Genomic DNA, 16,476 nt, shown 5'->3' with positions numbered 1-16,476 from the left:
AAAAGGAAAACTTTTTTTTTTATCAAAAATAAGTATTTATTTACATTTCGCTTACAATTAATAGGCGCTTATTTTAAACCCGCTTTACTTATAATTATAGATAACTAACAATAAATAAAATAATTTATCCTATATACAGAATTGCACTCAGAAAGTTCTAGAACACCACGCTAACAGATGCAGGACTGGTGGCATCTGATACAGGCCTTCGTCGCCAGCTGGCTCTTCAATCTGGAGACTTCGTTCTTCAGATACGTCACTTTGAGCGCCAGGTGTATCTCCCGGAGCTTCCTCCGGTCTCTGCTCTGTTTGGCCGCGTGGTTGTTCCTCTCCCGCTGCCTCCTGTAGGAATCGTCGGCCGTGTGAGTTGAGTGCACGGCGCGTCGCATGCGAGGATTGTTCCCTAGGAGGGTGCCGCCGTTTTTCTCAGCCATAGCGCGTAAGGCGTCCCGTTCAAATGCCTGGAAGTCTGGGTCGTCGGAGAGCGAGTCCACATCGATCATGTAGCTGGGCCTCTTTCTGTCCGCCGAACGCGGTGACTCAGGCGGCGAGATCAGCCCCGAGCGATGATGAGGACTGCCGCTCGGCTGCGGAACATACCCTGAGCAGCTGCTTAGAGGCGATGCATCCGGCGCCGGCACATACACGGGATAGCTCACATAGTTAACACTTGGGTACACGTACTCGGGGATCGTGACGTCACTGGGGTATTTGGTGCTCAGATCGAGAGCGGTTTCTTCAGCGTATGGCGTCCACAGAGACATGTTGAGCGTTCGGAATGCAGATTGCAAATGATTTTTCGGGGGATGCGCCTGGGCTTTATGTAAGCAAGGGGCGGAGTCCCGCACCCTCGGGAAGGGTTGATACCTGCGGGTTGCGTGTAACGGGACGCCCGCTAATATTTATTGTGGTTTTATTTTGTTGTTGATGACCATCAGATTTTTAACACCATTGTTTTTGTTTTAGTTAAGCTCAGTGCTTAAACTTTTGTCAATTAATACCTATACCTAACTTTCCTTAGCTGTACCTTTTCATTCCTAGTTGTTATAACAGGACTTGGTTTTGGTATGATATTTAGATTTAAATTTAAATTTGGTTCCTATCTTAGCCAATTTTAGTTCTTGAAAGTAAAGCCACTTCAAAATACAATTTATACCTACAGGAAGGAGGTACTACCTACTAATACCGAAATATCTTGCCTTATTCTAATTTATACAATATTGTAAATAGATATCGATTTTTTTTTTATAATACTTCAAAAGGCATTTATACCTAACTGATAACGAGGTAAGTATATACCTAAAATATGCGGTCGTTGTTTGAAAATTTATTGAATTAGGCGTTACTTTGCGGAAATCCATAATTATACAAATGATTTAAGTTTTCTTTAGTGTTATTGAGTCTCGTGCCAGATTTTGGCGAGACAACACGTCCTGAGGATGCCTCGTGTAGAGGCGAAACACGTGTCGAATTGTTTTAAAAACAAATATTGGCGGAATTAACACTAAATAAAACTTAAATCATTTGTATATGGACGTTGTTTGTTTACGTCAAAATTTGTTAAAATTACTTTGTTATTGTCCAGAGTAATTACCGATTAATGTTACAATTTGTGGCTAATGAGTTTGTTGTCGACATGCAAGGATATCATCTGTTTGTAAGCTCTGTCTACACCTTGAGCTTTTTATTACACATTATATTTCCTCGTATTCGTCGATACAAGCTCTATCTCTGCGCTCCAAAAGTGGTTATATCGCTCGAAGCAGTTAACTTAGATGGGGTAGTGTGGAACTGTCCCCATTCTAGGCAATGCTTGTACCCCACCTTATATTAAAAGAGGATACTACGTAATAACTGCCTAAGTAAAAAAAATTCGTTCCTATTACAGTGTTTAAAGTAAGTTTGTTTCAGGAAGGTACGTATTTAGCATATCGAGGTACCTAAGAAAAGATATAGAGGCTACTTCGATTAGGGATTGGTATCGGCTGTGATCCAACTTTATACCTACTATGTAAAAGTGATACAACCAAAATACTCAAACGTCAAATAGTCAATGCCTATTTGTAAGTCAAAAAAGTAAATGTAAATATAAAACAAAAGTTATTGAGTACAGTGGATGCATCACCCACATACACCGTACATAAATAAAGGTATTTTGCGAGCAATTTATAAGCGACTAGCTGACCCGGCAAACGTTGTTTTGCCATATAAAGTATAATTCACGCGATAGTTTTATAAGTAATAAAATATTGCCTATATTATAGCCTGTACACCATGTTGTTCTATTGTCAATAGTTATTACAGCGCACGCAAAAATAGGTTTTCGATTTTACACCTTGTGTTACAAAATAGCAATTTTATTACGGATCCCTAATTTTGAAAAAAAAAACATAGCCTATAGCCTTCCTCGATAAATGGACTACCCAACACTGAAATAATCATTCAAATCGGACCAGTAGTACCAGACATTAGCGCGTTCAAACAAACAAACAAACAAACACTGCAGCTTTATATATTAGTATAGATAAAAAATGTGAATTAGATTTCCATGTTGCACAGTTGGCCGTAAAGGATTTTATATAAATGTGAAACTCACACGAAGCAAAGAATTAATATAGGACATATTTTTACACTAATTAATATCATGCCCCAAACTAGGCATAACCTATGGATGCAAGACAACGATATAATATTTAATACGATATACTTTCTTTCTCAAACATACATAAATACATATAAACGTCTATGATTCGGAAACAAATATCAATTTTCATTATATTAATGTGTCTGTCGGAATTCGAACCCGGGATCATTAAATTTAAGAATGTATTCGCTTCTATTTATAATTAAAAATAATGATTGTATTATAATTGTTGAGATGGAGTGCCACACTTTTTTCTACTTTAACAAAAATATGTTTCAAATCCCATAAATTCTCATGAAAGACACGACGCCACATGGCTGAGTAAGATATGTAGTGTAGGCACACACAACTATTCTGACAGCATATGGCCAAAGTAATTACTGGCACATCACTATTGTCAACCATTGAAGCGAATTCTCCGCGGAAACGCTTCCGCCATCGTTGTAAAGTATGATAGAGCATGTTATGAGTTGTCCAATATATCGATACTTATCTACTCACAGACGACTATATCGATAAATAAGGCGTTATTTTACTTATTTTAAATAGATAAATGAGAATGCTTTTGGCGCTAAATTGGCACTCAAACAATATTTATATCTGGGTAGGTTCGTGAAGAAAAATCTTTTTAAGCACATTTCGCGCACGCAAAGGAGTTTGAGACTTGGTATTTTGAAAGTTTAGAGTAACTTAAATGTATAAATAATAAGACAGAAATAAATCATAAAATCTGTAGGTATTCCTTGTGAAATTTTCTAGTCTTACTAACAGCATATTGTGTATTTGTATCAGAAGACAAAACTGCTTGACATAAACACCAAGTATTACCAGTAAAAATTTAAATTCTCATTATCACCACGCAATAAATACACTATACCTACTACCTACCTCAACTTGACACTGGCTAAATTGTGGAGGCCCTTCCACAAAAGCCACAATAAAAAGACAAGAATATATAGGTTCTTTTTACTAGGCTATTAAGGTATGTAATAAATCTCGTAAACCCGAAGAACGCATAATATCTAAAAAAAAATAGTAGCATATAGGTACATATTATGTATATATCATCGATACGCGACAATCTCCAGTAACTAAGTGTGAATTATTATTTTTAAAAAGTACCTAGTTACCTAGATGCCAATTGAAAATAAAATTATATAACAGTTTGTTGAATCATACAACATTTTATGACACATATTCTAAGTAATTTGGATACCTACAATCGTCAAATTTCATGATCAAGTCGCCTATTACTAAGAATAATCATAAAACAATGATTTCAATGAATGTATAGAACCTACTAGATGCTGTAGATTTAAGCCGTAGAATAATGTAACGGCACATCGCAAGGACTCATTGTTTGTCAGGACTCATAAAGAGAGTTTGTTAAGCGGATTAATGTCGGGAGCTATGTTTTATGATGGAATACGCAAATTTTATGATAGTTGTAACAATAGAGGCCCTGGCACCGAGCAGGTATCCGGGGATAGACGAGTACAGCGGCACGTGTCATCAGATTAAAGAATATTGCTAGCTGTATCTACCTTCCTGTAATCAATAAAAAGATTTATTTTTATTGATGGAATTAAAATAAATTACTGTCTGAGGATTAAACATTTAGGCAATATTGGTTTTGGGTGACTTAAATAATATGCGGGCGATTTCAAATTGAAAGAAAGGTAAAAAGGATGTAAATACTACATAATAAGAGACGAGACTGCTAAAGTTATAATTTAAATTTAGTTTAATATGAAACGTGCAGTGATTTGACATAAGTTTGAAATACTTAGTAATTACAACAATATGGCGTCGAAGCATTATCCGGCTAAGTTTGAAAGCGAACAGTTGATTAAAACAACGGAATAGTGGATCTCGGCTATCTCCGTTTTTTACACGGTTATAGCCGTCATCTGTCAATCTATCAATCACTGTACGTTTCATGCAATCCCTTTATTCTTAGAGAGTTTCGCTAGGCTGAAATAGGTTTTTTTTTATGGAATAGGAGGACAAACGAGCATATGGGTCACCTGTTGTTAAGTGATCACCGCCGCCCACAATCTCTTGCAACACCTCTTGGAATCACAGGAGCGTTGCCGGTCTTTGCGGCTTTGGTTGCTACCTAACCTACTCAGCGTATTGTTCTTGAGAATACCTATACTCGAATTTTAGCGCAATACTATAGCACTAGTTATGATGCTTGATAATGTTGTTATATTAGAATTTTTAAAAACGTTTATTTCGTAGTCGTCATTAAGTTGTTAATTGAGTCGATTGCCTTACTTTCTGATTGATTCATTTGAAAATAAAGTTCAATAACTTAGTATTCGAAGCATTATTTTTTATCATTTATTTGATGCAGCTATCCTTAGATTATTTATACGTCTATACATACTCTGTGAAAACGTTGAAATGAGTTTAGAACTACCCTCTATTTTGAGCAATACACACACACTTACACAAAGTGTCATACAAATTGCGAGTGTGAGACGTAGCTGGTCACGTACCTACACTAAACTAATATTCCTTTTTGTATTGTTTTTTGTCTAACAGCTAAAGACTCTCTAGACGTACTTATAAAGTATCTAAGCAGCTATCTTTCTCTTTATTAGGTGACTTAAATATTTTATTTTAAACAAATACAATAAAAATGCTTTGGTTGTTGCGTAAAGTTAACAAAGTTAACTGCCATCTACCTACCTAGTAATTAATGATTAATATTTCATTTAATCATATTTGTACTGTGTTTTAGCAATACTTTTCCGAAGCATTTGCATTGCCTCGCTGATAGACCTAAATGAAATCAAATTTTAGAAAGAAAAACATGATGAAATTGAAATAAATAAAGTATCACACCCTCTTCTGCCACAAATGTGCTGAAACCTGAATAAAAGTTCATTTAAAATCAACGAATGCATGAAAAACACTATCTATGTATACCTAAGCCTGGGCTCTAGAATTTGAATCTCATTCGAATGTTTCTATAAATAAGTATATTAAGTGTTGTTTCTATAAATACATAACTATTCTGACAGCATATGGCCATGGTAATTACTGGCACATCACTATTGTCAACTATTGAAGCGAATTCTGCGTGGAAACGCTTCCGCCATCTTTATAAAGTCTGATAGAATTTGTTATGAGTTATACAGTCGAATACTTCGATAAATAAGGCGTTATCTACTTATTGTTAATAGATATGTGAGGATTTCTTTTTGCGGTAAGCGGTTGCTGCTAGACAATCGATAAAAACAAGCCAGTAATATTAGTTTAGTGTGCGTGACAAGCTACGTCTTCGCGATTTGTATAACACTTTGGGTTAGTGTGCGTGAATTGCTCATAATAGAGATAACTCAAAGTTATTTTCGACGTTTTCACAGCTTTCATAGTTTATTTAGACGTATAAATGATCTAAGATAATATTATTTATATTTGGGTACGTAAAGAAAAATCTCTTTGTAGGTACCCCTTTTCAAGCTCATTTCGCGCACGCAGAGGAGCTTGAGGTAATAAATAATAGGTCAGAAATGAGAAGTAAAAGTTCTGGGCTCTAGAATTTGATTCTCATTCGAATATTTCTATAAATTAGTAGGTACCTGTATTAAGTCTACGTTACTATGCTTTTTTTTAATGAAAATAAGGGATGAGACGAGCGGGACGTTCAGCTGATGGTAATTGATACGCCCTACCCATTACAATACAGTGCCGCTCAGAATTCTTGAAAAACCCCAAAAATTCTGAGCGACACTACAATTGCGCTCGTCACCTTGAGATATAAGATGTTAAGTCTCATTTGCCCAGTAATGTCAACACATACGGCGCCCTTCAGGCCGAAAAACAGTAAAGTTTACACATTACTGCTTCAAAAATAGGCGCCGTTATGGTACCTACAATCTAGCCTTCTATATCCTGTGCAAAGGAGCCTCACTCTGCTCAAGCTAGTACGTAAGTTGTTTAGTGAATGTTGCTATTGCAATTCCAAAAACAACATGAGTTTTCTTTTTTAAATTAAGGATCACAGACGCAAAACGCCACAGGAGAAAACATTGGCAATGGTAACAATAGCGAAGATATTGTGTCACTTGGTAACTGTACAATATGCAAATGTATTGTCGTCCGGGATTACTAAATGAAAGGGTATTTGTTGAGTTGCAAATATTTTCTAGGAAGAGGTAACGGTCATTCGATCTGTTTGCTTTCATAAGTGTCGAGGATCTGCTAGCCGTGAACAGAACGGCTCTTTTGTTCAGCATTTGATTTTAGATAGTATTGTGAGATCGTAAATTAACTTTTAATACCCAATATTCTATTTGATGTATGTTATTCATTATAAAAGATACTTAATTAGATTTAACTACAAGTAATATTTATTCATACTTGAATTAACGGCAAAACACTGCCAATAATTGCATGACTCTTTTTGAAATTTACCAATTCGATATCTTAGTTATTTATCACAAACGTCGTGACCTTTTTTGCTCTTAATAGTGATTTTCATTATTATAACATTAGAAATAAGGGACTTGTAACTAATTCTAGTAGGCTTCAGAAGATACATAATAGCTTTATGTATTCACTTTTATAATAAAGTCCCAGTAAATTTAATTGTTTTATTAAAAAGTGGCTCTGTCGTTAAGTCCTACTACTCCATAGCTGAATATCTGTGATCGGACAGATAGACAGTACAATATTGTATATTTCACTAAAAAGAGCACAAAAAAAGAATGCTGGGAGAGTTTCTTGCGTCGCTTCTTTTCTCTCAAAGCGCCATTTGTATCCGAATATAAAAAGAAATCTAAAGGAATCAATTTTAAGAAAATAAGTGCCTCTACTCATAGGCTTTTACTCTTCTGTCGTTACTCCACAGTTACCACAAGAACTTTGTTCTACGTTCAACCAATGAATGGTAAGTATTTATTTATATCGTGTTTTCATGATACGATATAAGTACCTTCAAAAAACCTGACTAAAATGCTCGTGTTATAAAAGAGAATCCCCATCAGGTACCTACGCTCGGTTGTTGTCTTATTATGTTTGAAAACCTGTAGGAGGCTCCTTTGCGGCGCCTATATCTGCCGTGAAGCAGTAATGTATAAGCATTATTGTGTTTCAGCCTGAATGGCGCCATAGCGAGTGAACTTACTGGGCAAATGAGACTTAACATATTATGTCTCAAGGTGACGATTGCAATTATAGTGCCACTCAGAATTGTTGGGAATCCTGAGCGGCACTGCATTGTAATGGGCTTGGCGCATCAATTACCATCAGCTGCACGTCCTGCTCGTCTCGTTCCTTATTGTTACAAAAACAAGAAACCTACTTACGTTATATGTTTAAAAAATCAGTGTAAAAATTCTCTCTCGATGTGTGTATATAAATCGAACTAAGGCGCGTTCGATAGTGATCGTACCGTTGCGTGGTTTTATGACGCAGTGTGGCTTCGAGGGGCGTGCCCGCTGTGACCGATGCAGCGTGCACCAGGGGCCCACGAAGGGTCGGGCCCCACGCAAGCGACCCTTGTACTTATGTAATATCGATCTGTAGATACGGGGGCAGCGCCTGAACTTATCCCACACACTCTTGTCAATAATTTTCTTTATTATTTACTTGCTTTTACCCGCGACTTCGTCCCCGTGGAATTGGTAACTCAAAGTAATTTGAGCAGCTTTTTTTATAAAATGAATTGATGTAGGCGTTACTTTGCGGAAATCCATAATTACCCAAATGTTTTAAGTTTTCTTAAGTATTTGAACCCGCCCATTTTAGTCTTTAAACAATTCGACTCGTGTTTCGCCTATAGACGAGGCATCATTAGGACATGTTGACTCGCCAAATAACTCTGGCTCGAGACGTACCTAAACGTCTCGTGCCCAGAGTTAATTTAAAACATTTGGATGCCTTTTTTTTATTTTTAACATACTTTGCCAACAATACCCTTTATTATATAAATTTGCTTATTTTAATACACTTTTATAAACTTCTTTATATTGTTTTTTCATCCTTTGCTAAAACATTTTGCGTGTTTGATATTCGTAAGCACGATATATAACTTAGTTTCCTATTTAAAAAACATATTTTTCTTAAAGTTTCTTAAAATTATTCCTGAAAAAATAGCGATCCCCTATTCAACACCAGACAGGTCGAAAGTTCAAAAACGCTAGAACAAATATTTATTTACTTCTTATTAATAGTTTTTGATAGTTAACAAATGTGACACCATGAAACTTTGTTAGCTGTTTGCTAGTTAGTTAACTAACTAACAAATAACGAACTTCCATAAAAACTTCCACCCCCTATTTCAACTGCTTCAAACCTCTTATTCGCGATAAAAGGTAGTTTATGTCCTTTTCCAAGTTCTAGTCTATCTCTGTACTTCATCATCATCACCATCAGCCGGAAGACGTCCACTGCTGGACAAAGGCCTCCCCCAAAGATTTCCACGACGATCGGTCCTGCGCTGCCCTCATTCAACGTATTCCGGCGATCTTGACTAGATCGTCGGTCCATCTTGTGGGGGGACTACTTAAGTATCTCTGTACTTAATTTCATCAAAATCTTTTCAGTGGTTTAGTGAAAGCGTAACAAACAAACTTACATTCACATTGATAATATTAGTATGGATTATACATATTTGATGCATGGCTAATATACAGGCTCTCCGCTCATGTTTGAATCTCTCAAGAAAAAAACAATATCAAATTCAAATTAATGCATCTCAATATTATATTCTTGGTAGTATTTATGTTCATAGGCACATTGGAGAATTTACTAGAAACTGTGATAATCATAACACCCAGGAACAAACACAAACTTGTTATGCCTACTATTGGATTAATTCGCGTTGGTAATTCTTTTGTTGGGCGATATGTATATATGCTTTTACAACATGAGTTTCTTGAGCCCGTTCTTCTCAGGTCTGAGGCATACATTTTCGAATGGGTAGATTTTGACATTTTGTAAAAGTTATTTTAAATCCTGTCCCGGATAAAAATGTTTGAATTCGAATGTTACACAAATGTTTTTTTTAGTTATATTATAAACTAGCTGACCCGACAGAGACGCTGTTCTGTTTATAGAAAAAAAATGATTTATGTATTCGGGAATAACGTATCTATTCTAAAGCCGAAAATTTTAATCAAAGGTCATGATTAAAATAAAACAAAAACGTATTTGTGAATGTTTTTATAATATGTAGTAATAAAATGATAAACATTAATGTCGTATTTTTGTAAACAACTTTTATAATTTATTACCGTATTTTATTTGCCAATTTTTAAAGTGTTAAAATGGATGGATATAGGTACTTTTAGTATGTTATCCTTACATAAGAGTTAGACATATGCCATCGCGGCCTTTTCTGTAGACCTATATTAGATACATAATTCCACTACACATTATTTTGTTATATCTCAAAGGGTTTAAACAGCGTTTTCGTTGAAAGCTCCCAGACGGCTTATTTTTTCTTGCCGCCGACTTGGCCAACACCGCCCTTCTCAAAAAACCACCCTGTATACTAAAACCTTCCTCGAAGACCACGCTATCCATTGGTGAAAAAAAAAGTAGCTTTTACATTTATCGCGAATAATAGACATACGAGGCGAAGGAATTTGTTTTATAACATGTACCTAGTGATTATATTCGCCGATTGTTTGAATGAAGTTTAGTATAAGCGAATGATTGGGTAGGAGACTGGGTAAGTAAAAGCCAGTGGTTTTGTGGTATCTGGAGGATAGATCTCTGCGGTGTTGTGTGACGTGACAATAAGATAAGGGTCGTTTCATTCCAGGTGTTAATGGTGGCTTGTTGATCTGATAGCCGAGGCCTGCATATGCATTAAAGGATTATGTGTTGTGGGGCGCGTGCCTTTATTGCTTTATGCATAGGCTCATATTATCATTTAAAATTTAAATAACATGCGGGAAATTGGCACTCATATAAAAATAATATAATAATGCCTTTATTTCAGGCTACAAGGCCCATAAAATAAATACCTTATAGTCTAACATACATATTATATATAACTTAAATCTACGTCATATTTTCGCGGCGATGTGAGGTGCGGGTTGAGTAGCTTCCGGCGGTCGGCGACGTCCGCGATACTTGCGGAACACGACCCCCTTCGGCCACAGCTTCACGTCCAGGAAGGTCGATATATGTCCTGTCGGGACGCGAACAACAAAACAGTTGAAGTCTACTGCGTGACGCGTCACCAACTTTTCGACCCCCAACCGGAACCTTGTCTTCTCCACCAAGTACTGAACAATGTCGGAGGCGGGTCTTGGTGGTGTGGTGAAAGCGAGAGACGTAGATATACTTCGCTGGGATTACAGGACGTAGGAGCTGGTTCTGTCCTATCGGTGCTGTGCCACATTGATTATGACTAGGAGGCCTCCTCTTCTTCCGCTCCACCTTAATGAAGCCAATAATATTCTTGAAGTAATAAATAATAAGTCAGAACACGGACTAGTAAAAAATAAGGACTCCGTGTCACCTTACATAACAGTGTAGCACCAAAACAAGCCGATTAACGTGTAAATACATACGCCACGCACACACTTACACTACTACAGGCCGATAGGCGGCCATTATGAGAATTGTCATCGCTGTGACAGATCAGTTTGCGTCTCAATAAAATATTTTAAAAATGCCGTCGTGCGTTGTGAAAAAGTGTGTATTTGTAGCCATATTTGATAATTAAAGAGAGAAAATATTGTGTAACTAGTATCCCCCGTAACCGCACACACACTAGCATAACGGTGCTTCACTTGCGGCGCGGAGTCCTCCTTTTTTACTCGTCCGTGAAGTCAGAAATGAAAATTAAGTTCTGGGCTCTACAATTTGAATCTCATTTGGATGGTTCTATGAAAAAATATATTAAGTTTTGTATCTATAAATAAGTCTCCGTATCTATGTTTTTTTAAATGAAAATAATGGACGAGACGAGCAGGACGTTCAGTTGGTGGTAACTGATACGACTTACCCATTACAATGCAGTGCCAATCAGGATTCTTGAAAAACCCAATAATTCTGAGCGGCATTACAAATACGCTCGGCACCTTGAGACATAATATATTAAGTCTCATTCGCCCAGTAATTTCACTAGCTACGGCGCCCTTCAGACCGAAACACAGTAATGCTTACACATTACTGCTTCACGGCAGAAATAGGCGCCGTTGTGGTACCCATAATCTAGCCGGCATCCTGTGCAAAGGAGCCTCCCACTGGTGAATATATTTTATGCGTGTGTATACGTCTAGATAGACTGTCACAAATGTGAAGATGTTAATGTTTGTGAGGTTGACAGTTGGCCTCTATTGTGCGCAATGCAGGCACACTTACACAAAGTGACATACAAATCGCGAGTGTGAGACGTAGCTTGTCACGCACACTAAAATAACAAACCTGGCCTGTTTTCATCGTTTGTCTAGCAGCAAGAGTCTCTATCTACACGTATAAATTATCTAAAACAAATACTTTATTTTCATTTATTCATACTCAATGCATATACTTAACTTAAATTACAAATTTTACGATATTATGGAGCGATGCGAAGCGAAACTGAGCGGATCTCCAACCGGGTGACTCCAATTGATTTCTGTGTTAAATTGTTTCTCGGCCATTTCTGGACTGATTTTAAAAAAAATTTAAGCCATAGAAAGCTTTCGAAATTTCCTAGGTTATTGTTGAGACATAATTTTGAATTTCCACTTGATTCAGTTATTATATTTAAAAAGATACGTGATGCAACATACGTACAAATTATTCTGAATTAGCACGCGCTATTTATATTTATTTCAAAATTGAGCCGATTGATCAAATCTTTTGTATTAATTTTGTTTTGTTTTTGAACACAGACTTAGTTTACCTCGCTTCGCTCAAATATACGCTGCAGCGAAGCGGTACGACGAGCGACTGCGGCATCCTAGTTACTATTATATAAGTCCTATGCCATTTTGTTATTTACTACATGTTTTTTTGTTAATTTCAATAATATCCAATAAATGTTTGCAGTGAAATCAAGAAGAGATCCAGAGACCCAGAAACTAGTTAAAACTGTATCATTGGAGTCAGTGAATCCTCGATAAATTAAGATCTCAATAATATTTAATTATACACAATCAGTTATAATGAATGCTTCGAGAGCCTTACATCTTTGTGCCGTTTGGTATAGAGACATTTGGGCCGTGGGACCCAGAGGCGCGGAGAATTTACAAACTACTATCTTCTAACCTCAATAGGGCTACTGGTAACACAAGCGCTGGCAGCTATTTCGGTCAACGGATCAGCCAAGCTATCCAACGCGGAAATGCTGCCAGTATTCTTGGTACGCTTCCCCGTAATAAAAGTGTTAACTTAATGTAATCTATTGTGTAAATGCTTTGCAACTCTGTATAGATAAATGTACTTATTAACTTCGGTAGACTGTAAATTGTAAACTATGAAATATTTACACAAAGAATAGAGTCTTGTTTATTTAATATCTTTTTACATTTTACATGCAAAAAGAAACTATATACCTAACATATATTAACATCTACCTGGGTACTTAAAGACGTCTCAGTATAGGTATTAAATAAATACTGCCTGAATTATTACGGTAATTCAGAAGAATTACCGTAGCTATTCGTAGCACACTTCGTAATATGTGCATGTGTGTCGATGCGCAAGCGCAGCGCTCTGCGTGTGGGCGTAGCACTTCATGACACAATTGCGCAACTCCTCCTGCATACTGACCAATCACAGCGCGGGTCCCAGCGCCTGCGTCGTGCTACTATCTACTTACACTCTAAATAGACCTTTCAAATAAACAGACCATGTTATACATTATATATAAGACTTTCTTTTAGTTTTCAGTCTAGTTTCATACCTACTACTATTTAATATTTTTTGCCATAACGTAATTCTTAGATAAAAATATATACTTACCTAACTAACGAGTAATCTAAGAACCTACATCAATTTGCTTTTGGTAACGGATTACTAAGCGTATTTTCTATGCTCTGATGAAGTCCGACGTTTCCAACCCGGCGCCGAGTCTTGCTGGAAGCACCATTCTTGATTATTGAACATGGTGTTGATACACTTGTGCCGCTGTTTTGATACCCTTTTCACAAAAGTATGCCTCAGTCACTCCTTCGTAGCTTATACCCCACCAAACCTACAGCTAACGAGGATAGTAGTGGACAGGAGTCGTCAATAAATGTCAGGGAATAAATGAACAAAATGCATTTTAAAATGAATAATTATTTGGCGCGTTGGGCATTTTTTGAAATCAGAAATTACAATTGAACTCACGACACTGTTTCTGTTACCGACATGCCTGTATATGAGTATGTACATTTATTGTGTATGTACGTACATAGATACCACTGACCTGTATAAGTATATACCTCTGAACAGGCTATTCCATATGTTTGACAGCAAATTTTTTGTGCCTATTTGAAGCGTCTCTCGCGAGCGTCCATAGAACTAATTTTGACGTATAATACAAATGGCTGCGAAGGAACGTACAATACCTACTCTGAAGTATTTTTGTATTTTGAATTAATTTCGTTCGTTTTCCGTGTTATTTATACTTCAATAATCAACGTAATAATGTACACATTTTTTTTTGGCAATAGTTTTCCACCATCTATCGATGTTTGCTGAGGTCGTCATCACTAGTTTTAGTACCGCAGACTCTCGCTACATGGCCAACAGCGCCAAAATGGCGAATATCGCACAGGCACAAAAGCACTTTGACAGCCGCCAGTCCAGTAGTATATAGGTCATATATAGAGGTCAGTGATAGATACACATGTATGTTGGCATACGGCCGTTTTCAATAACGTATCTCTAGTTACGGATACATTGCTGTCACCGTTTAATGACAAGATCTTATCTATCCATAGTTATGTCCAATATAGTTATAGTCCAATGCTTTATGTCGATAGATTATTGAAATATAAGAAATTGTAAAAGGATAGATTCGTCTACCTCTAGTAAGTTAAACTAAGGATAGATATGTTACAGAAAACGGCCGATAATCAAGATAGAAAAAAACAATTACCTCACGTCACTGTTACTATAACCGTTACCGACATGTCTGTATATAAGCATGTACATAATATATTGTGTATGTACGTACATAGATATACATGCATGTTGGCATAATTGAGATAGGAAAAAACCATTGAAATCGCTTAAATGTTACCGACACCTCTTATTTTCTGACGTTTAAAAAAATACTTAAGTACTTATCTAATTGTTCTAGATTATGGGTACCACAACGGCGCCTATTTCTGCCGTGAAGCAGTAATGTGTAAGGATTATTATGTTTCGGTTTGAAGGGCGCCGTAGCTAGTAAAATTACTGGGCAAATGAGACTTAATATTGTATGTCTCTCGACGAGCGCAGTTGTAGTGCCGCTCAGAATTTTTTGGGGTTTTTCAAGAAGCCTGAGCGGCACTGCATTGTAATGGGCAGGGCGCATCAATTACCATCAGTTGAACGTCCTGCTCGTCTCGTCTCTTACTGTATGACAGAAAAAAAGGTTAGAGTAGTGGGTAGGTACATACCTAAGTACTTATAGGCTGAGCGTAGGGCTACTCCAGTTGTTATTAGTTTCAAACGCGTTGTAACCAAGCCTTCCATAAGGCTAGCCACAATCTCATACCAAATAAATAAGTCAATTAATTTAAATTTGGTCTGAGATCTTTGGTCTCTCGCATGTAATTGTTTGTAAACAAATTTGAATAATACTAAGAAACATAAATAAAATGTACAGTTATCAATTTCATATTTTATTTTCAAATAATTTCATTGGTTATAAATAATATGTTTTTATCAAATTACACGAAATACAATTTGTAAACGAGTAGTTTGAGAGCATGCCTACAACCTTACGTTTAAACATTTCATTTATATTAGATAGATACAGGAATAGTCGTTACATAACCTAATTTTGGTACAATTTCCTAAAATCTAGGATAGATCACATATTTACAGTTTGTCACTTACACACACAAGTCTAACACACACGCCGCGGTGAGCATCTGACGCACACACTCATTCCCAGACGCGCTCGCAACTCTGTGAGTTTCTTCTTTAGGAACGTCACTTGAAATGCCAACCGAACTTCTCTCAACTTCCTTCGATCTCTGCTCTGTTTCGCAGCAAAATTGTTTCTCTCCCGCTGCTTTCGGTACGAAACATCGGTTCCCTGCGTGGCTTGTACCGCACGCCGCATTCGAGGGTTGTTACCTAGCAGACTGCCGCCGTTCTTTTCGACCATTGCTTGCAGAGCGTCTCGTTCGAAGGCCTGGTACTCCACATCATCGGACAGAGACTCGGTATCGAAGTCGGAATGTCGCGGCGAGCGGTCTGTGTGCTTGTAGCTCCAGCTTCCAGTAGAATCGGGGGATATTTGTGAAGTCGGCACGCAGAGTTCGTCATACAGCGAACCTTCTTCCGGTGAGGGTGATATCGAGCCCTGGAAGCTGAACTCTGGCGTGTTGGCTCGTAAACCAAGCAAGCTGCGCCTGCTCAAGTCTAGCGCCTGTTCCGCATAGGGCGTCCACAGAGACATCGTGACGTGCTCCTTCACAAAACGTCCGACAATCAATGAACAGCACGAAGGGCGGGGCTGGGAATTTGGAAGGGTTGCGAGTACCTGCCCCTTAACGGTACTGTTGCGACAATATTTTGCGCTTTTATGATTTAACTTAAAATGATTTAAGATATCTGTTATGGTTGAGCGACATGAGATTATTGATGAGTCATTCAACGTGCAAAATAAGTATTTAAATATATTGGCTCAGTGACGATCGTGGATTGCAAGTTAACTAATGACCAAC

The 16,476-nt window shown here is 37.3% G+C and overlaps 2 protein-coding genes across 2 annotated transcripts; both read right to left on the bottom strand.

Moving 5' to 3' along the window:
• Positions 1-170: 170 nt before the first annotated feature.
• Positions 171-764, bottom strand: LOC126964724 (transcription factor VBP-like). The gene has a single exon (XM_050808000.1). The coding sequence runs from the start codon at positions 762-764 to the stop codon at positions 171-173; it is 594 nt and encodes a 197-aa protein (XP_050663957.1).
• Positions 765-15,650: 14,886 nt separating this feature from the next.
• LOC126964723 (protein giant-like) lies at positions 15,651-16,208 on the bottom strand. Its single transcript, XM_050807999.1, has one exon. The coding sequence runs from the start codon at positions 16,206-16,208 to the stop codon at positions 15,651-15,653; it is 558 nt and encodes a 185-aa protein (XP_050663956.1).
• Positions 16,209-16,476: the final 268 nt, after the last annotated feature.

This window comes from Leptidea sinapis, chromosome 5 (assembly GCF_905404315.1).
Source record: "Leptidea sinapis chromosome 5, ilLepSina1.1, whole genome shotgun sequence".
Classification (NCBI taxonomy): domain Eukaryota; kingdom Metazoa; phylum Arthropoda; class Insecta; order Lepidoptera; family Pieridae; genus Leptidea; species Leptidea sinapis.
This window is presented reverse-complemented; position numbering and strand designations above follow the sequence as displayed.